Genomic DNA, 25804 nt, shown 5'->3' on the forward strand with positions numbered 1-25804 from the left:
AGTGGAGGTCCTCGGGTGCTGCTTGGTGACGCTGACGGTACAGGGCACAGTCGACAAGCGTTTTCGGCTCCTCGTGCTGCCGCGACTCTGCGCAGCTGTACTGCTGGGGTTAGATTTCAAACAAAGAACAAAGAACAAAGAACAATACAGCACAGGAACAGGCCCTTCGGCCCTCCAAGCCCGCGCCGCTCCCCGGTCCAGGATTGAATCCTGAATCCAGGATCCCCGCCCAATTTTCCAGCCTATCTACATACCAATATCCTATCCACCGAGCTGTCCCTCACAGCTACGATGCTTTGTTCATTACAACCTATTAACTTACCCCCACCCCCCCATTCCAGACCATGTGATCTCCAGGGAGAGGCGAAAACCCAGAGTGAAAAATCCCAGGGCCAATATGGGGAAAAAAAATCTGGGAAATTCCTCTCCGACCCCCTGAGGCGATCGAAACGAGTCCAGGAGATCACAATGGCCCCGATCAGAAAATGCTTCCCAACCCTAGTCATTTCCACTTCCACGAACACCATATGAATTCCCTGCCCCCGAGACAGGTTCCCAACTATCCGCAGTCTCACTCTGTACTGGCACCAGCAAGATGATCATAGAATGAAGCCTTGAAACGAGAAACCAGGAACAATTAGCCCGCGCCGCTCCCTGGTCCAAACTAGACCACTCTTTTGTATCCCTCCATTCCCACTCCGTTCATATAGCTGTCTAGATAAGTCTTAAACGTTCCCAGTGTGTCCGCCTCCACCACCTTGCCCGGCAACACATTCCAGGCCCCCACGACCCTCTGTGTGAAATATGTCCTTCTGATATCTGTGTTAAACCTTCCCCCCTTCACCTTGAACCTATGACCCCTCGTGAACGTCACCACCGACCCGGGGAAAAGCTTCCCACCGTTCACCCTATCTATGCCTTTCATAATTTTATACACCTCTATTAAGTCTCCCCTCATCCTCCGTCTTTCCAAGGAGAACAACCCCAGTTTCCCCAATCTCTCCTCATAACCAAGCCCCTCCATACCAGGCAACATCCTGGTAAACCTCCTCTGTACTCTCTCCAAAGCCTCCACGTCCTTCTGGTAGTGTGGCGACCAGAACTGGACGCAGTATTCCAAATGCGGCCGAACCAACGTTCTATACATCTGCAACATCAGACCCCAACTTTTATACTCTATGCCCCGTCCTATAAAGGCAAGCATGCCATATGCCTTCTTCACCACCTTCTCCACCTGTGACGTCACCTTCAAAGATCTGTGGACTTGCACACCCAGGTCCCTCTGCGTCTCTACACCCTTTATGGTTCTTCCATTTATCGTGTAGCTCCTTCCTACATTATTCCCACCAAAATGCATCACTTCGCATTTATCAGGATTTCCTCAGCCATCATAGGAGCATCACCCTGCAGTACGATGGCCCTTATCCCCCGCTCTCCGTCTGCAAGGCGCCGTCACTGCAGCGCCCCTCGCGCACCACCTGCAGTCTCTCGACCCTCAAGATCACCCACCCCCCTTATTTGATAACCTCACCCCGGATTGTAGGCCTATAGCCACCAAGAGTAGGCGCTATAGTGCGGATGACCGGGCCTTCATTCGGTCCGAGGTACAACGTCTGCTCCGGGAAGGGATTATTCAGGCCAGCACCAGCCCCTGGAGGGCGCAAGTGGTCGTAGTTAAATTGGGGGAGAAACACCGCATGGTGATTGACTACAGCCAGACCATAAATAGGTATACCCAACTAGATGCGTATCCTCTTCCCCGTATCGCGGACATAGTCAACCGCATCGCGCACTATAGGGTTTTTTTCGACGATCGATTTGAAATCGGCTTACCACCAGCTCCCTATCCGCTCGGAGGATCGCCCATATACTGCCTTTGAGGCGGACGGTCGCCTCTACCAGTTCCTCCGAGTCCCCTTTGGTGTCACCAATGGGGTCTCAGTCTTCCAACGGGCCATGGACCAAATGGTGGACCAGCACGGGCTACGGGCCACTTTCCCGTATCTGGATAACGCCACCATCTGCGGCCATGACCTGCAGGATCATGATGCCAACCTACAAAAATTCCTTCGTACGGCCACTCTCCTGAACCTCACATATAATGAGGCAAAGTGTGTTTTCCGGACACGCCGCCTCGCCTTCCTTGGGTACGTGATAGAAAATGGTGTCCTTGGCCCCGACCCAGCCCGTATGCATCCCCTTATGCAGCTTCCCCTCCCTACTACCCTCAAAGCACTGAGGAGATGCCTGGGCTTCTTCTCCTATTATGCCCAGTGGGTTCCCCGTTACGCAGATAAAGCCCGTCCGCTCCTAAAATCGACCTCTTTTCCCCTGGTGGAGGAGGCCCGTCGGGCCTTCGACGACATCAAAGCGGACATCGCGAAGGCCGCGATGCATGCTGTGGACGAATCCATCCCATTCCAAGTGGAAAGTGATGCGTCTGACTTTTCCCTAGCTGCCACCCTTAACCAAAGGGGCCGTCCGGTGGCCTTCTTTTCCCGGACCTTACAAGGCCCTGAGATTCGACACTCCTCGGTCGAGAAGGAGGCCCAGGCCATCGTGGAAGCCGTCCGGCACTGGCGCCATTATCTCGCGGGCCAACGATTCACCTTAATTACGGACCAGCGGTCAGTTGCCTTCCTGTTTAACACCAGGCAAAAGGGCAAGATTAAGAATGACAAGATCTTGCGGTGGAGGATTGAGCTCTCCACCTACAGATATGACATCATGTACCGGCCCGGGAAGCTCAATGAGCCCCCAGATGCCCTGTCCCGTGGATCATGTGCCAGTGCCCAACTAGACCAGCTACAGTCCCTCCATAACGACCTCTGTCACCCGGGTGTCACCAGATTTTTCCATTTTGTCAAGTCCCGTAACCTGCCCTTCTCCCTTGAGGAAGTCCGGACGATTACCAGGCAATGCAGGGTCTGCGCTGAGTGCAAATCGCAGTTCTACCGGCCAGGTAGGGAGCACCTTGTAAAGGCCACTCACGCGTTTGAGCGCCTTAGCGTTGATTTTAAAGGCCCCCTCCCCTCCTCTAACCGCAATGTTTATTTCCTGAATATCATTGACGAATACTCACGTTTCCCTTTTGCCTTCCCCTGCTCGGACATGACCACGGCTACAGTGATTCGGACCCTGAACAAGCTCTTCACCCTGTTCGGCTTCCCAGCCTATATTCATAGCGACCGTGGGTCCTCTTTCATGAGTGACGAGCTGAGGCAGTACCTGCTCGCCAAAGGCGTTGCCTCCAGACGCGCCACTAGCTATCACCCCAGGGGCAATGGTCAAGTAGAGCGGGAGAACGCAACCGTCTGGAAGGCCGTTCTATTAGCATTACGGTCTAGGGGCCTTCCACTCAGCCGTTGGCAAGACGTCCTTCCGGACGCATTACATTCCATTAGGTCATTCTTGTGCACAGCGACCAATACGACCCCTCACGAGCGGATGTTTTCGTTTCCCAGGAAGTCCTCCTCGGGTACTTCGCTCCCGGATTGGCTGATGTCCCCGGGACCCGTCTTGCTTCGGAAGCATGTCCGGACCCATAAGGCAGATCCCTTGGTCGAGGAGGTCCAACTGCTCCACGCTAATCCCCAATATGCTTACGTAGCGTACCCTGATGGGCGGGAGGACACGGTTTCTGTCCGTGACTTGGCACCCGCGGGTGCCCCGGAGGTCACCACGTCCTTCCGCCCCACGGTCCCTGGTGTCATCCATTCGGAGACTGCTACGCCTCTTCCTCCCTCAGTCCCTGTCCCCAATGTAGTGCGCCCTGAGCCCGTGGCGGCCCCCACACCCCCCAGCTCCGGTTCCCACTGTTCCCCATACGCCACCAGGGCCACTGCTCAGTCCTCTCGCCCCTATGTACAGCTCGCTTGAGTCACCGGAGCCGTCGCCATGCAGTACCCGACGACTGGACGGGACGACGGATCAGTCTGCTTCACACCACCCAGCACCTTCTCTCGACGCTCACTGTACGGAGCCTGGGCCGACGTCGCTCCCTGCTCGGACGACTCTGCGACCTGCACTACGATGATCGCGACGGCGGATCAAGCCACCAGTTTGTCTGGACTTGTAATATTGTTTCCGCTTCACCCCCGTGTTGTTTTTTTTGAAAGGAAGGGGTGAATGTGGTGGATCTCAGTTGTGCCTTTGTCCTATATGGACCACCGTTGTGTGTGCTTGTCATACCTGGACACATCCCCTTCCAGTTTGGGTCCTCCCCTCAGCACCTAGTATAAAGGTGGCTGTCTCCTCCCCCTTGTTCAGTCCAGGTCGGTTATTTGTTGGGATCTGCTCCTGATTCTGTTGTGAATAAAAGCCTACACTTATATTGGCATATCGGTAGTCTTTCGCCTTATTGATAGCGCATCAGGTTCTATGGTGAATTGAATACTGTGGACCTGTCTGAATCACACTGTGTGCCACAGAGAATGGGCTTGGTTGGAATTCCATTACAAGAGTGGCCAGTGACCTCCTGCTTTAGTGGGCAGGGTGGTCCTGGGTGGACAAGAAGCAGGAAATTGACTAGTACTTTGTGGGAGTACGTTGCCTGATTTAGCTGACTAAACTGTAACAGTAAACCCATGTGCATCCCTTAGCCTTGACTCTGCACCCAGTGTGTTTCTCCACTGAATCTGGACAGGTGAAATGTGACCTTATGAGAGAGTGGACATAGTGGAGGTGATCTTACCGGCTCTTTGTGCCAGTCGATCGGTGCGGCGAGCCTGTAAGATGGGGCGAGAGACAAAAACAGATTTGCGGCCAGTTTCTTGCCTCTCGTGTCAGTTTGAAGTTGTCTGGACCCCAATACCAGTCTACCTATCTCCTCCCTTTAGTTTAAAGCTTTTATTTATTAGTGTCACAAGTAGGCATACATCAACACAACAATGAAGTTACTGTGAAAATCCCCTAGTCGCCACACTCCGGCGCCTGTTCGGGTACACTGAAGGAGAATTTAGCATAGCCAATGCACCTAACCAGCACGTCTTTCAGACTGTGGGAGGAAACCGGAGCACTTGAAGGAAACCCACGCAGACAAGGGGAGAACGTGCAAACTCCACACAGACAGTGACCCAAGCTGGGAATCGAACCCCGGTCCCTGGATCGGTGAGGCAGCAGTGCTAACCACTGTGCCATCGTGGAGAATATTCTCCAGAATGTTGTTCAACAAATCGCAATTGCATGTTTGAGCCTACACTCTTCACGAGTAGCACAGTGAGCAACACAGCTCCAAATGAAATAGGATTGGCCATAGCTTCCGTCCTCCTGATCAAGTGAAACCTTATCAAGCAGCGATTTCACTAGACGGAATTGCGGATCTTCAGCAGTATCTGCTTGTCTCTTTATAACCCAATTACTGTAAAAAATGCTGAATGTCTTTCCCTACCTTTGTAAATGAGGAACCAACCGTGAAATTAGATCCCAAAGAGTGGAGCAGACTCGGAGCTTGCCAGATTATTAAGTGGTTGCTGCGGCGTATTTATTGACTATCATTAAATGGTAAATGTTATTAAACAAAGGAGTGGTTGAAGTGAACAGCATAGATTCATTTAAGGGGAAGCTAGACGTGGATGGAAGATTATAGTGATGGGGTTAGGTAAGTAAGGGAGGTAAGTGAGGAAATTGAATGGGCAATTTCTATGCTGGGAATACTTTGCAATCTGTCCTGCAGATCCAGGACAAGCAGTGGAATTGTAGAATCCCTCCAGTGCAGAAGGAGGCCATTCAACCCATCGAGTCTGCACCAACCACAATTCCACCTAGCCCCTATCCCCATAACCCTATCTATTAACCCTACTTACCTCCTGACTCTAAGGGGTAATTTAGCCTGGCCAATCAACCTAACCCGCACATCTTTGGAGTGTGGGAGGAAACCGGAGCACCCAGAGGAAACCCACACTGGGAGAATGTGCAAACTCCACACAGACACTGACCCAAGCCGGGAATCAATCCCAAGTCCCTAGTGCTGTAAGGCAGCAGTGCTAACCACTGTGCCACAGTGCTGCCCACTGTACCACCGTGCCGTCCCACGGTGCCATCCCACGGTGCCACGGTGCCACGGTGCCACCACAATAGTGCAGCTCCTACCCACACATTCATTAGCAAACCACCTGGACTTTAGGGGCAATTCAGCAGTAATCATTGTCATTTATTCAACTTCATTTTCACGACCAGCCATATTGTGATATGAACCTGTAACCTTTAACCTTCATAATTAACGATGATGCTGCCTTACCCAATTTGTACAGACCGGTTGTACAGGATTTGCCATTCTTGAACCCTTTTAGTGCACATTGGGAGTAACCCAATAGACACTTGTCTATTGAATTGAATAAAGCCAACGTTCCTAGCCTGGCTGACCCTCATCCATACTCGAAACTCTGCCTCTATTCTCTCTCCACAGATGCTGTCAGACCTGCTGTGTTTCTCCAGCATTCTCTGTTTTTGTTTCAGATTCCAGCATCCACAGTATTTAGCATTTATCTTAGCCATTTGTGTCTGATACCTGTAGGCATCTTCTTATACAATTCACTGCACAGTTAGAACCATTAAAGTTGGACAAAACACTTTTATTTATAGCTTGCATTTAATCACTAAGCAATATCTTATTTTTCATGCCAAGCAATTCAGAAACAAGTTTATACAACTTTTCAAGTAATCAACACAATCTCAGGACCGGTAACTATTTAACTGAACATTCTGGTTCATGCTAGTTCCCAGCTATTTGTCCTTCCTGAGACTTGTGTGGGCTTTGTTAAAATGAACAAAAAAATAAAATCTCATGTTATAAGGTAGTGCAATTTTCTCAGTCATTTCAGATATAAATACTGTCAGCATCATTTGGAGCAAAGACACTGTCATAAACTTCACCAATGCATGTGCTAACCTGAAAGAATGGGCCCTTGTAAGAAGCCAAAGGTCCCATGTTTATTAATTATTCTGCTCCTCGTAGTGCAGTGGTGAATGCAGGCAAGGCAGGTTTCTCTTTATTGCACAGAATCCAGTCGCTCTGTGTACTTCTGAAGCTAATCTGGGCAAACATTAGACTGAGCGCAACGTGAGGTCCCTCAGATGGTCTGCAGTTTCTTTCCACAGTGGGGCACTATTGAGTGGCAAAGAATACAAAATAAAAAGTATAAATAAATAAGCACCATTATTTCTCACAATACGTTCCCAATTCAGGAAAATACAGTCCACCAGATGAGAAGGAAAGCAAACAATTCTATACATTTGATATTGTGTAATATATTTGAAACAGTTGGTGTGCAGAGTCCGCCCGTCGACCCTTTGATTGGCAATTCATTTGTCTCTGTACTCTAATTATAAGAGCACCATATTGGGGCTGATCTTCTTCTGCGTTTATCCTTGAATTCTGGAAGTGCTCTTGGCATTGCAACAAAGTGGTTGCAACTTGAATTTGGATGACTCCAGTATGTGCTTATTCAGCAGCCAGCACCAATCCGCTGGCATGTCTTCAGATCCCAGCTGCCTACAGTTTAGTCACACGGTTGATCCAAGGCATAAAGGAGGAGACTTTGGTGTAGACACCTGGGGTGCCCTTTACACCGCAGCCATGTCCCCAGGAGGTCACCCCAAATACGACCCAGTGTCCTCCTTCTCTCTCACACATCAGTGGTCCACCACTATCTCCTTGGCAACTGTCTACTCTTTTGTGGTCCAGTAAGTTTCCGGCACAGAGCATCCTTCCTGTGAACCTCTGCTTGTAGCGCTCCTCACAATGCCTTTTTGGAAGCAATGGGATGGCAGCTTGCTGCAGTGTCTTCGAATAGGCTCTCCCTACAGCAGAGAGAGAAAATGATAACTGCTTGTATATACCATTCCTGCATCCAGCACTTTAATGAAAACTCCAGACTTTGCTCTGAAGTAGGCAACAATGAAACACTCAAGCTATCAAATTTAATGTTTAAAACATTGATTTGTAATCAAAAAAAAGTATATATTTCAGCTCTGATGAATGGTCATCCAGACTCAAAACGTTGGCTCTATTCTCCCTCCACAGATGCTGTCAGACCTGCTGCGATTTTCCAACATTTTCTGTTGTGTTGTTTATATTTCCAATGGTGGATGACCTCTGATTACAGTTGATAGTGTTGTTACAACTGGGTGTGTGACCATGGACTTCTAAAATTCTTTAAGTGACTGAAGGGGGGCCACTGAGGCCCTCCATAGGGTCAAGCGTCGGGCAGGGAGGTGCCCTCTGGGCATTGGCACCTTTGCAATGCCAGCCTGGGCACACTGGCCCACTGGGCATCAGGCAGTACCAAGGGGGTGGGGTCTGATGGGGTGGGGCCATGGGGGGGGCGGGGCGATCATTGGGGGTGGGGAGGTCCTGTTGCACTCGGGCTGAGTGACAAAGAGAAGGAGGTCAGCGATTGGGCCTGGCCGTCGGGGTAGGGGGGAAAGTCAGCTCCCTGGGGAGGGTTGGGGTTGCCGGGGAGGGTTTCGGGACTGCGGGGAGGGTATCGGGGCGGAGGGAGGGAACATCAAGGTGGGCTAGGGGTGGGGAGGGTTGAGGCTGGCCTCGGCATGTTCGGGGGACCTGTGATCGGGCTGTGGGAGGTCACACGGCCAGCGATGCAGGGGTCGCGAGGCTGGACAGCGATCAGGAGGCCAGCAGTGCGGGGCCACTGTGCATGTGCTGATTTTGGCGCTGACAGATCGCCGCATGCGCAGTGGCCCACTCAGCACTACGCTGCCGGTTTCTCCAGCAGGAATAGGCCCCACCCCTGATTTTCAGCATGATTCACGCTGAGGCAACTGCAGTGCACAGAGCGTGGGAGATTCATTTTGAAACTCCCGCTGAAAAAAACAGCTTTTATGCAAATTTGACACTTAGAATTTTTAGGAGAGAATCATCCCCAACATCTACCATTCTGAAAAGGGACATTTCCTCCCATTTTCCATCTCTTCTTACACCCAACGATCTTCTCCTGGAGAGGCTGCACTGGCCCTTTAATGCTTCAGCCGGGATCGGAAGATACGGCTGAAAAATCGGATAAGGGTCAGGTCGCAGAAATCTTCACGGGCAGCGCAATGTGCTCAGCATCAACACTGACCGGAAAAGCCGGCCCAACACATATGTGTTTATTTTGTATATATCTGTGTACTTATATATATATGTGTCCATTTGAATACCATTTCTTTCCATTTAAGCCAGTTTGCAGTGTGGAAGGAATGAGAATAGTTCGGTGCACGAAGAATAAAATGAGATGATAGTATAAAAGATCAGTGACATCCAGTGTCAATCTGGGCAAGATCATTGGATAATATGTTCTGTAGAAAAGAAGGGCAACTGGAATGGTAACAGAAGAAGCAAAAGAGAGAAAAGAAACACGTGTCAGAATGAGCCAGGGGACAGAAGTAACAATGAGAACTATGTGTAAGACTGAGAGAAAGAACAGTCAGGGGAGAAAAAAAGACAATAGCATATCTGGCCTTGAATAATAACTGAAGATATTTTCCTCAGCAGATCTCAGGCTTCAGCAGAAAGATCTGTAAGTTTGTGTGTTAAGAGTATTGAGTATGTTTCCAATATTTCAGCTTCAATTGAGTTAATGTTCAAGGACAATTGGCAGGATTTTCTCTTTGAAGTTAGTACAGGCCTGTTACTGGCATAAGAATACCTCACATCCAAATGAAATCAATTTGGTCTTTTGTTGCACTATCATTTCATAAAATCATAGAACCATACAGTGCAGATTGAGGCCATTCAGCCCATCGAGTCTGCACCGACAACAATCCTACCCAGGCCGTACCCCCGTAACCCCACATATTTACCCCACTAATCCCTCTAACCTATGCATCCCGAGACACTAAGGGGCAATTTTAGCATGGCCAATCAACCTAACCCGCATACCTTTGGACTGTGGGAGGAAACCGGAGCACCCGAAGGAAACCCATGCAGACACGGGGAGAATGTGCAAACTCCGCACAGACAGTGACCCAAGCTGGGAATCGAACTCCGGTCCCTGGCGCTGTGAGGCAACAGTGCTAACCACTGTGCCACCGTGCAAACAAATATATCTCTGACAGTCATAGAAATGTGCTCGTGACTGAAATATGGCTTCCCCTGGAAGGAGTAAGAGACATCAAATGAAACAAATGTAAAAATATATCTTAAAAAGAAACAACACCCTGTCCAATATGTGGTTGTAGGCCCCCCAATCCAATTCCCCCACATTCCAGTCAAGGGCAACAATTCCATGGTCAAACTCTAAACTCCAAACTAATCCCTTGCTTTCACTGCTCTACCCTTGTAGGTGGGAAATACAAAATGGAATTCTGTTTGGTACTTCCAGTGCATAGTTGCACACAATGGGAACAGATCTCAAGAACTCAAGTCCAGATGCAATTTATGCTCCCCTTGATTTTTGTCCATTAAATTCCTCATCTGCACCTCCCGACTCATGGATCTGCAGGCAGGGAATGTTAAAGTCTGAAAATTTAGTTTTCAAATGGCTCCATTATACAAGTGGTGTGAGTTTGAATGAGGGTGGTGCTTACTGCGAACATATAAATCAGTTTTGAAAAATCTTTGCTCATAAACGTCAGATAATTCTTTGATTCTGGAAAATGATTTTTAAAATTTCCTAAATTAATATGACAACCTGCTCCTCCTATGTATTTATTTAATGTACCATTTCAGATCCTGAAATGTCCATTCAGCTTTTATCATCGAAGAGGTGTCAAATCAGTTTCCATGAATGGAGAGGTTTACAGATTTCGATTCGGTATTGCCCTATCAAGTTCAGAATGAATCTTAAGGAAATTAGTGGCTGAACCAGCTGCAGTTTGATGAACAGTGCAATTACAATACCAACATCTCTGATAAGCAGTCAGGCGCTCACCTCTGCATAGCTAAGAAAGGATAAGAGCTTCAAGACAAAATCTACTAACGTCATCCATCTAACTATACCTTATTGATTGTCTGTGATTAACCATTACAGTGGCAGTGAAGCACAACAGAAATGTAATTATTAAACAATCAGGTTAGTGTGTGTATTTTTTTTTTGCCTCATATAGGCAGATAATCGTGCAGAATCGAAAGAGGCCATTTGGCCCTTTGTGCCTGTGCTGGTTCTTTGAAGAGGCCAGCTAAATCGTGGTGGGCCTACCTTCTCCCCTCTCCCCATGGTGCGGGATACCTGGACTAGAGCGTATCAGATATAACCCAATGTACATTTTTATAGTCAGACATTCTGGGTGGGATTTTCCGGCCGCACTCGCCCCAAGGCTGGAGGATTTTCACAGTAACTTCATTGCAATGTTAATGTGAGCCTACTTGTGACACTAAGAAATAAACTATAACTTATTGACCCGATGTCAACAGACCTTTGCATGGTCCACATCTTGCCTACTATGATTCCCGTGGTGGACAGGACAGGAAAATTACGCCCTCTGTCTTCATTTTTTTATTCTTTCGTGGGATGTGGGCATTTATTGGCCATTCTCAATTGGCCTTGAACTGAGTGGCTTGCTAGGCCATTTCAGAGGGCATTTTTATTTAAGAGTCAACCACATTGTTGTGGGTCTGCAATCACATATAAGCCAGACTGGGTAAGGGTGGCAGCTTTCCTTCTCTAAAGGAACCAGGTGTTTTTTTTTAATGACAATTGACAATGATTTCATGGTCATCATTAGACTTTTAATTCCAGATTTTTCTATTGAATTCAAATTCTACCAGCTGCCTTGGTGGGATTCAAACCTGGGTTTAAGAGCATGAGCTGAGGTCGGGCGGCAGGGAGGGGTGGGGGGTGCCCCCTGGGCATGGACACCTTCACGCTGCCAGCCTGTGCCCCCGGCACTGCCCAGGGGGCAAAATGCCAATGCCCATAGGGTACCTTGGCACTGCCCATCGGGCATCAGGCAGTGCCAAGGGGGCGGGGCCTATTGTGGGCAGGGCTAGGTGCGGGTGGGGGTTCCCACTGCCACCCTGCATTGCGATTGGTCTGGGATGGAGGGAGCGCAGCGATTGGTTGGGGGGGGGGGGGGGAGGTGGTCCGCCGGGCGGTGGGGAGGATTGCCACTACTGGGAACTGGGCATCGGGGCGCTCCGGGACGGCGGGGGTCAGGGCTGGCCCGGGAATTGTTGTGGGAGGCTGGAGAGGCAGCATTGCGGGGGTCCCGGGCTGGCCAGCGATTGGGCTGGCCAACAAGCGTGAGTTTGACTGCGCATGCACAGAGCTCCAGAACTGTCAGACCCTGGCGCGAATAGGGACCCCCCCCCCCCCCCCCCCCCCCGCCCCCCAGGGTTTTTAATGAGATTCATGACTGGGACCTCTTCAGTGCACAGAGTGCGGAGATTCAGGTGAGAAGCTGAACTGAGAAAACAGTTAGGATCTAGAACAGTTTTCCCGCTAATTCAGCACTTTTGGGAGAATCGCCCCCGGAGTGCGGACAACTAATCCACCCACAGGAAACAGGTTAGTCTCTAAAAGATTGAAAAGAGGTTACCATGCCTCCCGTTTAATGACGTTTTATTATGAACACACGGAAGCAAAATTCCTGGACCTCAGGAAACAAGGCAGGTATAAAGGAAAGAAGGAGAGTTAATTGCATGAAGTAAATGTATTTACAGCACTGCTTGTGGCTGAGGGGGAGATGGAATGTTTTCTCCAGACCCAACAAGCTCAACTCCACACAATCATTGACTGACTCCATCCACCAGGATGTCCAATTCCCCCGCAATGCATGAATTTCCCCTGTAATATCCGCTCCGCCTCACAATCTGACTGGTTGCCAGGTGGGAAACCTGTTGAAAGCATTTAAAAGAGGGCCTGCTGATAATTTCATGAGGGAAATTACTCTTACTTTCACATTTCCCATCTGAAATCCATGATTCCCATTGCATTCCCCCAACAACTTTTATTTATGTTTATTTATTTATATTGTGCCGTTATATGTAAATAAATCCCAATGCAGCTCACAGGAGTGTAATCAAATTAACAGGAAGTAATGTTTTGCAAACAGGAAGCACATGCAGATGTATCAATCTTAAGTATTACCGATGGCAGATCTTGACCTAAGCGCTTAGGTGCATCCACCTCTGATCTCTCTATTACCCCACTAGAATCTGCAGAATTAGGGGAAAGTTACAGAAGTTTCATGGCTTCAGGGTGCCTGGGGACCAGCTGGGGCACCCAGCCCATCAAAGAAATTGCAATGTCCAACAAAGAGTCCTGGCTGGAAAGGGTGTAGAGTTCTTCCCATGATCTTCATAATAAAAAAAAATCAACTGGTTCTTTAATCTTCCATCTTTTCTTTAACCTAGCTAACTCAGCCCCAAATATAGTGTATCTGTTGGGAAGAGAATACCACAGACTAATGACCCTCTCATTTTCCTCAACTCAATTTTAAATGGGTGACCCCTAATTTTTAAACTGCGTCCCTTAGTTCTAGACACAAGGAAAACATCCTCTCAACATCCATCCTGTCAAGACCCCTCAGGATCTTATGTTTCATTAAGGACACCTCTCAATTTTCTGAACTCTAATGGATATAGTTCAACCTGCTCAAGCCTTTCTTCATCAGCTAATCCCTTCATCCCAGGAATTAATTCAATGGACCATCTCTCAACTGCTTTGAATGCAATTCTTTCTGAAATAAGGAGACCAAACCTGCATACAGTACACCAAATGTGGTCTCACTAAGGCCCTTTACAGCGGCAGCAACACTTCCCTACTTTTACACTTGCTTGGGGTGGCACAGAGGGTAGACTGTTGTCTCACAGTGCTGGGGATCCAGGTTCAATTCCAGCCTTGGGTGACTGCCTGTGTGGAGTTTTCATGTTTTCCCCGTGACTGTGTGAGTTTCCTCCCACAGTCCAAAGATGTGCAGGTTAGGTGGATGGGCCATGCTAAATTGCCCCTTAGTGTTCAAAAATGTGCAGGTTAAGTAGATTAGCCATGGTAAATGTGCGGAGTTATGGGTCCAGGGTGGAGGGGAGGTCCTGGGTGGGATGCTCTTTCAGAGAGTCCAGACTCAATGGGCCCAATGGCCTCTTTCTGTACTGTAGAGATTCTGTGGTTCTATGGTTCCCCTGTGCAACAAATGTCAAAATTCCAATTGACTTTCTAATTACTTGCTGTACCTGCAGACCAACCTTTTGTGCTGCATGTACCAGGACACCCAGATCTCTCTGTATTGTAGAATTCTCTCATCATTTAAATAATGGTATCTTGACCATCCCTACACTGGCTAGTCATCCAGTACAGTCCCTACAACTAGGAACATCAGCACTGGCCAAGTACCATGACCCTAAATAGAGCTGGAAAGTAGGAACTCCAAAGTTGAGAGTTCTCACCCTTTTCTATGCTTGTTTGAGATGGGTAGAAACCTTGTCTCCCGGCAAGCCAATCATCAAATTTCTTCGTTTGGTCAGGACTCACTGTACTAGGGTCCAAGTCTGGTCTCTGGTGACTCTGATAGAATTGATCAGAGGTTATGGTGGGGTTCCACTGGAATGGCAGCAGGTTTCCAGATCGAACCGGTTTAATGTCTTTGATGGGCAGGGTACCCCAGCTGGTCCCCAGGCACCCTGAAGCCATGAAAATTCTGTAACTTCCCCCTAATTCTGCAGCTTCTAGTGGGGTAATGGCAGAGGCCAGAGGTGGATGGATGCACCTAAGCACTGAGGTCAAGATGTGCCATCTGTAGATATTTAGGGTTGGTACATCTGCATGTGCTTCCTCATTGCAAAACGTTGCTTCCTGGATAGATGTATGCGAGGGGTTTTGGAGAACAAGGAGAATAATGCATATCAACTTGACTGAGCTCAGTGATAGCACCATCAATGAAAGACATAAAAAGTTGTTGCTTCAAGCACAGAAGAAATGAGAAAGCTAATCTGAATAATACATGGTATTATAAACCATAATATCTGTTTCATCATCCAAGTAAAAAAAGATGTAACCCATATATAGCTACACTATGCAGCTTATTAGCTCAATAATGTCATCATAAAAATAATGAAATGTCAGCGTATCCATGGTGATTCACTAACTGTTTGAATTTAAATCTCTGAAAGTTTGAAGAAAATATCTGTTATTACAGTCACATGGTCAAAATGCCTCTAAGGCCAAGCTCATTATTCATTTTTAGGAAATGCCTTGAAATTAGGCTGTTAGAAAATGACTAATTTCTTTGTTCACTAATTTAACAGTGTTAATCCGCTTAAATTGAGAATGAGGATCGTTCAACTGTGTCTCTATGTGGGGAAGGGATCAGAAGCGTGCAAGCAGTGGCCACCAGTATCTTGCAATTTTAATGTGGAACCTGAATGGTTCTGTATTTATATTAATTCTCATTAGCTTACTGAAACTTGGTTTAATTAATGTATTCATGTATTTACAGGAAGTGACATCACAAGTCCCTCATTCTCCAATATGCAATATGAATGAAGGGTGTTTTTTTCTGGCTCCACATTTAGGTAAGTAAAATACTTTTATTTTTATTTATCTTTTTGGCGCCAGCCTCCAGCAATTCTTTAAGGACTGTGAGATTGGCTGTTCTGTGCCAGAAAACAGTGAGGGGACCAATCAAGTTCGGTAATGGACCTGACATGGAAATTGGAACCTCAATCTGCATAGGCAATGTCCTAATGCCTGTTTTAAGCTTTGGACAACTACAGGGTGTTCTAACCAGTATGGTGTGCAATGTATACCCATCACAGAATGAGCATGTGCTCACTATATCGGACCCTTTCAGTGTACATTGTTTGACTGAAAAACAAATGCAACGTGATCAAACTTCCAGACCAAGCTGTTAAACTATTAAATTCATGTGAATACGAAGTTACTATGTAATAGTTTGTCTGCTGGACTGGGGTATTTGTACAAATATGTTCTGTTAGTCAAAAACCTTGCCTGCCTGAAGGCACGTTTCAGAAATTCTGGTGCATGGTTGCCACGATTTTCTACCAAATGGCTGGAAAATCATGGGTAGCTGGCGCCTTTAACGGATGTGCATCAGGAGGGTCATGTGATCTGATCGCCCAATGGAGAACAAGTGGTGACTGCAGTGCAGAGCATGGGCTTTTGCAACCAGAGTAGATCCTAGAGCTCGAAGAGTTAACATCATGAAAATACTCTGTATTTATCTGCTTGTAAATAAATCATTGTAGTTCATTACACTAACTGCTGGTTGCCAATCTTTGGAATTACTTCAGCAGCATTCACCTCGATCTCTGATATCTGCTGGCGACAGGCAGAGTTCCCAGCTCTTTATATCTCCAGTTTAATGTGATGATATTCCTGAGTGTTAAACACTTGGCTGATAACACAGTCATAAAAATGCCATCACCATTTGTTAACCAAGTAAATAAATATTCTGTGCTTCTGAACATCAGATTTGACCAATGGCACCAAACCAAGACCTTGAGTTACCTGAGTTCAGATCTTCATGGTTACAATTACTCTTCATAGCTGCAGATTGGTATAATGGTGCACAATACTCATTGTTACCTGTGTCACCCCATCCAGTGATGTAGCAGTTTGAGCCTCTTCTTTGTATGCGCTCTCTCCTGTGTGGCAGACATACTGGCAGAACGTGGGCATTGAATTTGACACAATGTTCCTGCTGTCCTTCGAAGTTTACCAATGCAATGTCATAATCATTAGCATCAGGCCTGTAGCCCTTGTGGATAATAATCCTCTTCACTTCAAAGCTTTCCTCATATTCCTCAGACACTAATGTGTGGTAATCGCCAACACGCACAATGTAATTTTTTGTGCTGTTGCCATACCTGTCAAAGAGAGAGTGTTGAGTTAAGAAGAAAGTTTCATTTAATAAAATGCCCATTATGGATGCACTCCAGCTTAATGAATCACACTAACTTGGCATTCACTAAGTTAAAAGAATAATATTGACGAATGGTAGTAAAAAAATATATATTTTGTTGTATTGCGAAGATTGAAGAAAGTTACTGAATCATTATAGGAGAAAGATTTTTTAAAAACATGCAACAAGAAAAGGTCAATTTGGCTATGAAACCCAATCATACCACAATTAATGACTCTAATAAATTGAAAGCTTTGACAGTATTGCTCCCTTAAGATACTTTCCTATTTGGTGCTTTGTTAGGTCACAGGAGACCAATGTTCATGCAGCAGTTCTACAACTAGCTCCGTTATTTTGACAGCAAAATTATAGACCCATATATTTTTTATTAGGATAAGGGCACTTATGGAATGTAGCTGTTGAGAGAAACCAGGAGTTCCATCCATCAGCTGAATGATTTGATTTGATTTATTATTGTCACATGTATTAGTATACAGTGAAAAGTATTGTATGAGTATACAGTGAAAAGTATTGTTTCTTGTGCGCTATACAGGCAAAGCATACCATTCATAGAAATGAGAGAGTGCAGAATGTAGTGTTACAGTCATAGTTGGTGTGTAGAGAAAGATAACATTAATGCAAGGTAGGTCCATTCAAAAGTCTGACAGCAGCAGAGAAGAAGCTGTTCTTGAGTCGGTTGGTACGTGACCTCAGACCTTTGTATCTTTTTCCCAGCAAATGAAGGTGGAAGAGAGTATGTCCGGGTCTGCGTAGGGTCCATATTTACACTGGCTGCTTTGCCGAGGCAGCAGAAAGTGTAGACAGAGTCAATGGATGGGTTTGCATGATGGATTGGGCTACATTTATGCCTTTTGTAGTTTCTTACGGTCTAGGAGCCATACCAAGCTGTGATACAACCAGAAAGAATGCTTTCTATTGTGCACCTGTAAAAGTTGGTGAGAGTCGTAGCTGACATGCCAAATTTTCTTTGTCCTCTGAGAAAGTAGAGGTGTTGGTGAGCTTTCTTAATTATAGTGTCGGCATGGTAGGACCAGGACAGGTTGTTGGTGATCTGAACACTTGAAAACCTGAAGCTTTCAACCGTTTCTACTTTATCTCCATTGATGTAGACAAGGGCATGTTCTCCTTTACGCTTCCTGAAGTCGTTGACTATCTCCTTCATTTTGTTGACATTGAGGGAGAGATTCTTGTTGCCGCACCAGTTCACCAGATTCTTTGGCTAATTCCTGTATTCTGCCTCGTTGTTGTTTGAGATCTGACCCACTACGGTGGTGTCATCAGCAAACTTGAAAATCGAGTTGGAAGGGAATTTGGCCACAGTCATAGGTGTATAAGGATCGGAGTAGGGGGCCTTGGGGGGCACCGGTGTTGAGGATGATCGTGGAGGAGGTGTTGTTGCCTATCCTCACTGACTGTGGTCTGCGGATTAGGAAGTTCAGGATCCAGTCGCAGAGGGAGGAGCCGAGAGCCAGGCCCCGGAGTTTGAAGATGAGTTTCATATGAATAATGTTGTTGAGTCAATAAATAGGAGTCTGACATGGGTGTCTAACATTCTAGGTGATCCAGGGTTGAGTGCAGGGCCAGGGAGATGGCATCTGCTGTGGATCTGTTGCAGCAGTAGGCAAACTGTAGTGGACCCAGGCAGTCCGGGAGGCTGGAATTGATTCGTGCCATGACTAACCTTTCGAAGCACTTCATAATGATGGATGTCAGAGCCATGGATGATAGTCATTAAGGCACGCTACTTGGCTTTTCTTTGGCACTGGGATGATGGTCGTCCTCTTGAAGCAGATAGGGACCTCAGTTTGTTGTAAAGTTTATTTGTTATTAAGATGTCTGCGAATACCTCCGCCAGCTGATCTGCACAGGAAATGAGCGTCACCCGGGTACCCCATCCGGGCAGTCGCTTTCCATGGGTTGACCTTCAAGAAAGCTGCTCTGACATCTGTAATGCTGACGTCAGATACAGTTTCATCCGAGGCTTTCAGGGTGGCAGGCGTGCTCTCGCTGACCTCTTGCTCAAAACGAGCGTAGAATGCATTGGGCTCATCATGGAGGGATATGTTGGAGCCGGCGAGTTTACATGCCTCACATGCCTTCGTGAACAGAGCAAGAAAGTCTTTACATCCAATCATCCGCAGTGGAGCACTGAACTCCACTTGAACTTCTCTTAACAACACAAGAATTAAGGAGGTCTATCTCATCCCCACAAAGGATCAAGCTAATTTGGGGAAAGGTGAAGTCTTGAATAGGACTTGAACTTTATTTCCAGTCACAAGAAGGTTCCCAGGCTAAACTTGACAATTTTCCCACATTTTCAGGAGATTTGTTTTTGCTAAACTGACTTTCTATTCTCATTTTGTCATCATATATATTTTCTTGTTCACACTGGAAATCTCCCTTTGACACACAATTAACCCAGCTAAAAGAATGAGTGCCAAAGTGGCACTCTGATTTGGTTCCCTCCGTGTAGGGAACAGACTGATATTCCCACACAGCATCATTAGGATTTGAAACTCACTGACTGGATTTTCCAGTCCTGCCAAAAGTCAGTAGATTTTTCTGCTGGTTCGCCAAGTGTTCCATGGGCAGGACAGGGAAATGCCAGTCCCTGTGTGGAGAGTCATAGCTGTGGTGTGTTTCACCCTTATATTCCATAGCACAACTTATTTACGACATAGATAATGGAAATTTGTAAATCCGCAGGTTGGAAAATGCTGGAGACACTTAGCAGCGCAGGCAACATCTCCAGAGCAAAGGAGATTGGGATTACATGTTCCAACTGGTAACCTTTAGTCAGACCTGAATTTTAAACCTACTCTCCTCTCGGCAATGTTGCTGCCTGGCCTGTTGAGTGTTTTAAGCATTTATGACACATGCAGGGATTCAAGAGGAAGATGTTTCCTTTTAACTGTTTGTTGTGAAATCATAAGCATATAAACATAGAAAATAGGAGATGCATAGGCCTTTCTGCCCCTTGCACCTGCCCCACAATTCAATATAATCACGGCCTATCTGTTGTATCAATGCCATACTCCTGATCTCTTTTCTTTTTTTTATCCCCACAGTGCAGAAGGAGGCCATTCGGCTCATTGAGTCTGCACCGACTACAATCCACCCTGGCCTTATCCCTATAACACTACTTAATTACCCTACTAACCCCCTGACAGTAAGGGGCAATTTAGCATGGCCAATCAACCTAACACGCACATCTTTGGAGTTTGGGAGGAAACTGGAGCATCTGGAGGAAACCCACGCAGACACAGGGAGAACATGCAAACTCCATGAGGAATTGAGTTGAGAAATCGGGAGATAATGCTGCAGCTGTATAAGACCCTGGTCAGACCCCACCTGGAGTACTGTGCCCAGTTCTGGTCACCTCATTACAGAAAGGATGTGGATGCCATAGAAAGGGTGCAGAGGAGGTTTACAAGGATGTTGCCTGGATTAGGTGGCATGCCTTATGAGGATAGGTTGAGAGAGCTAGGTCTTTTCTCCTTGGAGAAGCGAAGGATGAGAGGTGACCTGATAGAGGTGTATAAGATGTTGAGAGGTATTGATAGAGTGGATTCTCAGAGGCTTTTACCCAGGGCTGAAATGGTTGCCACAAGAGGTCACAGGTTTAGGGTGCTGGGGAGTAGGTACAGAGGAGATGTTAGGGGTACGTTTTTCACTCAGAAGGTGGTGGGTGCGTGGAATCGGCTGCTGGTAGTGGTGGTGGAGGCGGATTCAATAGGGTCTTTTAAGAGACTTTCGGATAAGTTCATGGAAGTTAGTAAGATAGAGGGTTATAGGTAAGCCTAGTAGATAGGGACATGTTCGATGCAACTTGTGGGCTGAAGGGCCTGTTTGTGCTGTAGCTTTTCTATGTTCCATGTTCCACACAGACAGTGACCCAAACCGGGAATCGAACCCGGCTCCCTGGCGCTGTGAGGCAGCAGTGCTCATTACTGTGCCACCATTCTTTCCCATACCCCTTGATTCCTTTAGTGTTTGGGAAGCTATCTATGTCCTTCTTAAATATATTCTGTGATTTGGCCTCTGCAGCCTTCTGGTGAACCTGTGGAGACACAGGTTCACCACTTTCTGAGTGAAAAGATTTCTCCTAAATCCCAGTACTAAATGGCCTACCCTGTATATTGAGATGTGGTAAGAAGTTTAACAACACCAGGTTAAAGTCCAACAGGTTTATTTGGTAGCAAAAGCCACTTCTTACTGTGTTTACCCCAGTCCAACGCCGGCATCTCCACATATTGAGATGTGACCTTTGTTCTAGAGCCCCCCAGGCAGATAGAACATCCTGTCTGTCCAGCCCTGTCAGAATTTTGTACATTTGTAAAAAGAATATGTTTATGATTTTGTTCTAACTGATAAACTAAATAAATCTTCCTCTCTAGATCAATGATGGTCATGTTTCTTCTTTCTGAAAAATTTTGAGAACTGAATAGAATACTTTTTTCTACTTCAGGGGTGAGCATCACAGTATGTTCATTCATTTATTAGTCCCAAGTAGGCTTACATAAAACACTGTAATGAAGTTACTGTGAAAATCCCCTAGTCACTACACTCCGGTGACTGTTCGGGTACACTGAGGGAGAATTTAGCATGGCCAATGCACCTAACCAGCTGGACTGTAGGAGGAAACCGGAGCGCCCGGAGGAAACCCACGCAGACAAGTTTGATTCCCGGTTTGGGTCACTGTCTGTGTGGAACATGGAACTTGGAAAAGCTACAGCACAAACAGGCCCTTCAGCCCACAAGTTGTGTCGAACATGTCCCTTTCTACTAGGCTTACCCATAACCCTCTAATGATTTAGAATTCTCAAAAGTTGGGATGATCATTTTTTGAAATGAGCAACTAACGTTGTTAAAATAGTATACAAAGAAATTTCAGTCAAATGCATTTATTTTACTTTATTATTAATATTGCACAATGCAATTTCAAGTCTCAATTTCAGCAGAGGTATATGTAAAGGTTGTCCAATATCTATTCACTTTGACACTAGAACCAATTTTGCCTTAGCCAATTCAGACATTGAACAGTGAGGATAGGGGAGAGAACATGAAATATCACAGTTTGAAAATGGTTTTCATCTTTTTCTAAATATGCTAGTTCAAAGCATTTTATGCGAGTGGAGTTATTGAACGAATTTAGGACACTGTCGGATAAAAATTAGCTTGGAGCAAATCCAAGGCCACAAAATAATCAAACAATCATTTCCCTTCAACATCAAAAGAAGGATTCTCATCTTGAATTATTTTTCAACTTGAAATCATTACTAAAAGATTTAAAAGGCTAACAAAGCCTTCCACTAAAGAAGAATGACATGTACCTTAAAATATCACTATATTAATCAGAATATATCAATGACCCTTTCATAGCTGCAAGTTGAATACTTAAGAGAAAACATTGTCTGCAACTTTTCCATGTTATAAAAATAAACTTGCTTTGTTATCTGGACTGTATATCAACAGGCCAACCTAACAGATGGTCAGAAGACAGGACACTTAATATATTTGAGACCACAATGTCTGTACATAAAATAACTAGAGCTAAAAATTGAATTAACATCTGCCTTGTTATCCTGTCTAGGTGAGATTTTTAATAATTAAATCCCCAAGTATATTGTGATGATACTGTGCCTTTAGGAAATATAATTACAAATGTTTCATGGAGTTGAAATGTTTAAAATTCAGCTCTGTTTTGCAGGGTGCCAATATGTCTAAGAAATATTTTAAATTGGTAGCTGGGAGAGCAGGATAAATACCTGGGGCATTTGTTTTAAGCTGAGCTAATGCATTTGTGTGTCTACTTAGGTTTCTTCTGGGGTTTCAGAGTAGAGTTTTGATTAGATTGATTGACAGGAATCGAGTCATGTGCTTAATTGGAGGAGCTAAATTTGCAGGGAAAAACACAGTTTCGCTTTCATTTTAAAACAAGCAGTTACTGCCTGGTTCTGAAATAAGCAAGACATGTCTCTCTGACTCTCTCTCTCTCTAGAAGGTGTTTGAGGGTTCCTGGGCTGGCAACCTAAGTACAAGCAACTAAGCCTAAGTTTTGCTAACTGATTTTAAAGTGGGGTCTAAGTCTGTAAGAGGAATATTGCTTGAATTGCAACTCATAGGGATAAGTTAGAATTGTATCTTGCCATGTTAAAGCATTGTTCAACTTTTTATTCATTCGTTGGACATGGGCGTTGCTGGTTGGCCAGCATTTATTGCCCATCTCTAGTTGCCCTTGTTCAGAGAGCAGTTGACAGTCAACCACATTGCTGTAGCTCATATGTGCTCCCTGGTGGTCTAGTGGTTAGGATTCGGCGTTCTCACCGCCGCGGCCCGGGTTCGATTCCCGGTTAGGGAATGTTATTTTCGGGGCGGCACAGTAGCACAGTGGTTAGCACTGCTGCTTCACAGCTCCAGGGACCTGGGTTCAATTCCTGGCTTGGGTCACTGTCTGTGTGGAGTTTGCACATTCTCCTCGTGTCTGCGTGGGTTTCCTCCGGGTGCTCCGGTTTCTTCCCACAGTCCAAAGATGTGCGGGTTAGGTTGATTGGCCATGCTAAAATTGCCCCTTAGTGTCCTGGGATGCGTAGATTAGAGGGATTAGTGGGTAAAATATGTAGGGATATGGGGGTAGGGCCTGGGTGGGATTGTGGTCGGTGCAGACTCGATGGGCCGAATGGCCTCTTTCTGTACTGTAGGGTTTCTATGATTTCTATGTAGGCCAGATCAGGTAAGGACAACAGATTTCCTTCCCTAAAGGACATTAGTGAACCAGATGGGTTTTTCCGACAATCGACAATGGTCTCATGGTCATCAGTAGAGTCTTAATTCCAGATATTTTTTATTGAATTCAAATTCCACCATTTGCCTTGGCGGGATTCGAGCCCAGGTCCCCAGAACATTAGCTGAGTTTCTGGGTTAATAGTCTGGCGATAATACCACCAGGCCATCGCCTAAGCTAGTTACAGTTAAACTGTGTTGTTTAATAAAGTTTGTTTTGTGTCAGTAGAATCGGGCCTGGAGTGAAGCCCCCTATCCTGACATTAATGCCAAAATAGCAAATTGTTGGGGTCTCATCTGACTTCACAAGATAACTTGGAGTTTCGAATCTAGTATCCTAACAATATTCATATCTCATGAAATATAAACATTTGGTGGGTGGATTTAGTCTGAAGGAGTAAGTGGAGTGAGAGTGAACAGCTGGTAAAAGAGCTGAAATTGATGGTGAGTCAGGAAGCCGGTAGCAATCTGCTGAATTCCACCATTAACTTCAGCGCGATTGGCTGTGTGAGGGAAACCACTACAGAGGATTAGCAATTATCGTATATAAAAATGTTAACTAGTGGCTTCTTTAACTGTGGATTTCAAACTTTACTGTTTGTTCATGGGTTTCCTGAGTCTTGTGGAACTCGCCACAGAAATTACGATGGGCTTTACTAGCACAGAATAAAAGCATCATGGCAGATCCCTGCTGACTTGGCTTCCCCCCCATGGAAAACTACATTAAACTCGCTGGAATGCTCTAACGGGCGCATGACTCACCCAAAATGCCTGTAGCTGATCTGCCCTGACAAGGGAGAGCTCCAACAAAACGTCAAGGATGGACAGACAGGCAGGCAGTTCAGGAAGAAATGGCCTCCAGGAAGACAGCTCCCCATTTTTCAGATGCTGATCTTGTCAGGTTGCAGGAGGCAGTGGAGGCAAGGTGGGACTCTTCCCCCCCGGCAGGATGCTGTCCCACAGGAAGGGATGGAAATGCAGCTTGGGAGGTGGTGGCAGAATATGTTGGTGCCAGGGCACTGATCAGGAGAACCGGGAAGCAGTGCCACAAAAAACTGAATGACCTCATCTGGGCAGCAAGGATGTTTAACCTCATTTGGCATCTTCCCCCTGAATGACCCTTAGATCCCCCCATTCCCAGCACTCTGCGTGTTTTCAACCCCTGACCCCCCAAGCACCTCCCTTCTCCCCCCAAGAGTATCACAATCCTTGCCCTCTGAGGGCCACCCCCGAGATCCTGCAGGACTTGTGCTATCAGATTTGACATGGCTCCTTCTGTCCCCACAGGAGGAGAATATCAATAATCGCTGGGAGAGGGCAAAGATGGGGACTGATGTGCCTGAGATCCGGGTCCTTACTCCTTTGAGGAGCAGGCACTGGAGCTTGCGGGAGAGGAGAGCATGTGGACCATTAGCAACAGCATGGTCGGGCTGGAGCGTAGAAGTGAGCACCTGGCCACCTCCAACTATGATGTACATCCTGGGGAGACACCAAGATGTAGTGGTAGGTCACATAAGGTTAAGAAGTTGCAGCGGCACTAAGATGGCAGCGGTGTAGATAGAATATTTAGGCATTTTAAAGTCTCACGTTCACATGTTTTTATATTATTACTTATTTGGAAAGCATTATTATTGGCAACAATAAATGTTATTTCACCCCATACCTGTGACTAATTTGTCTCTGATTAGTCTCTAACAGGAATGTACTTACCCCGACAGCCACCAGAGGCCCAAACATCCTTGACCCTGCATGTTGATGTCAGTAGGGGAGGCCCCTCTGTGCACTGCCAGTGAGAAAATCAAGGCACTCAAATTATTCACTGGCTACAGCGGGTGGCATGCATTGGCAGCAACTTAGACCATCTGCGATGGCATCCCCAGAACCCATGAGAGATTCCCTTCCCCCAACCGCCCCGGGCCCTGCATGGGGGTTCAGTGCTCCCTTACCCACCATCCAGATGTCGGCTCAGGTGCCAGCGTGTATGCGGAGCTCAGGTAGGATTCAGACTAGTTTGCACCAGGGCATCATCACAATGGCACATTACGAGTCATCATCACCCTGCTGCCTGCCACAGAAACTCGCTAACACAGCGTACCCAGGCCCACCAGAGGGGGGGGGTGCGGCAACACAGGCTCCTAGTGACCAAAGTGCCTGGTGATCAAGGCCTCCCATGCCACCCTCGCATCCCTGATCCTTGCTG

At 46.5% G+C, this 25804-nt stretch overlaps 1 protein-coding gene and 1 non-coding gene across 7 annotated transcripts in view; one reads left to right on the top strand and one right to left on the bottom strand.

The window, feature by feature from the left end:
- Positions 1 to 6553: 6553 nt before the first annotated feature.
- The window catches only part of prss12 (serine protease 12), a 130910-nt gene continuing 111659 nt past the window's right edge, over positions 6554 to 25804 (bottom strand). For 5 of the 6 annotated variants that reach the window (XM_078213814.1, XM_078213813.1, XM_078213812.1 and 2 more), the window contains 2 exons: positions 16485 to 16765; positions 6554 to 7800 (listed from right to left, as the gene is read on the bottom strand). In XM_078213814.1, coding sequence (XP_078069940.1) covers positions 7493 to 7800; positions 16485 to 16765 — 589 coding nt within the window. In that variant the 3' untranslated portion in view covers positions 6554 to 7492. The remainder of the gene's footprint in view (positions 7801 to 16484; positions 16766 to 25804) is intronic. The other variant, XM_078213815.1, reaches the window with a different exon arrangement.
- On the top strand, positions 23111 to 23182 carry trnae-cuc (transfer RNA glutamic acid (anticodon CUC)). Its single transcript has one exon. It is a non-coding gene; the product is annotated as a tRNA-Glu (tRNA).

This window comes from Mustelus asterias, chromosome 1 (genome assembly GCF_964213995.1).
Source record: "Mustelus asterias chromosome 1, sMusAst1.hap1.1, whole genome shotgun sequence".
NCBI lineage: Eukaryota > Metazoa > Chordata > Chondrichthyes > Carcharhiniformes > Triakidae > Mustelus > Mustelus asterias.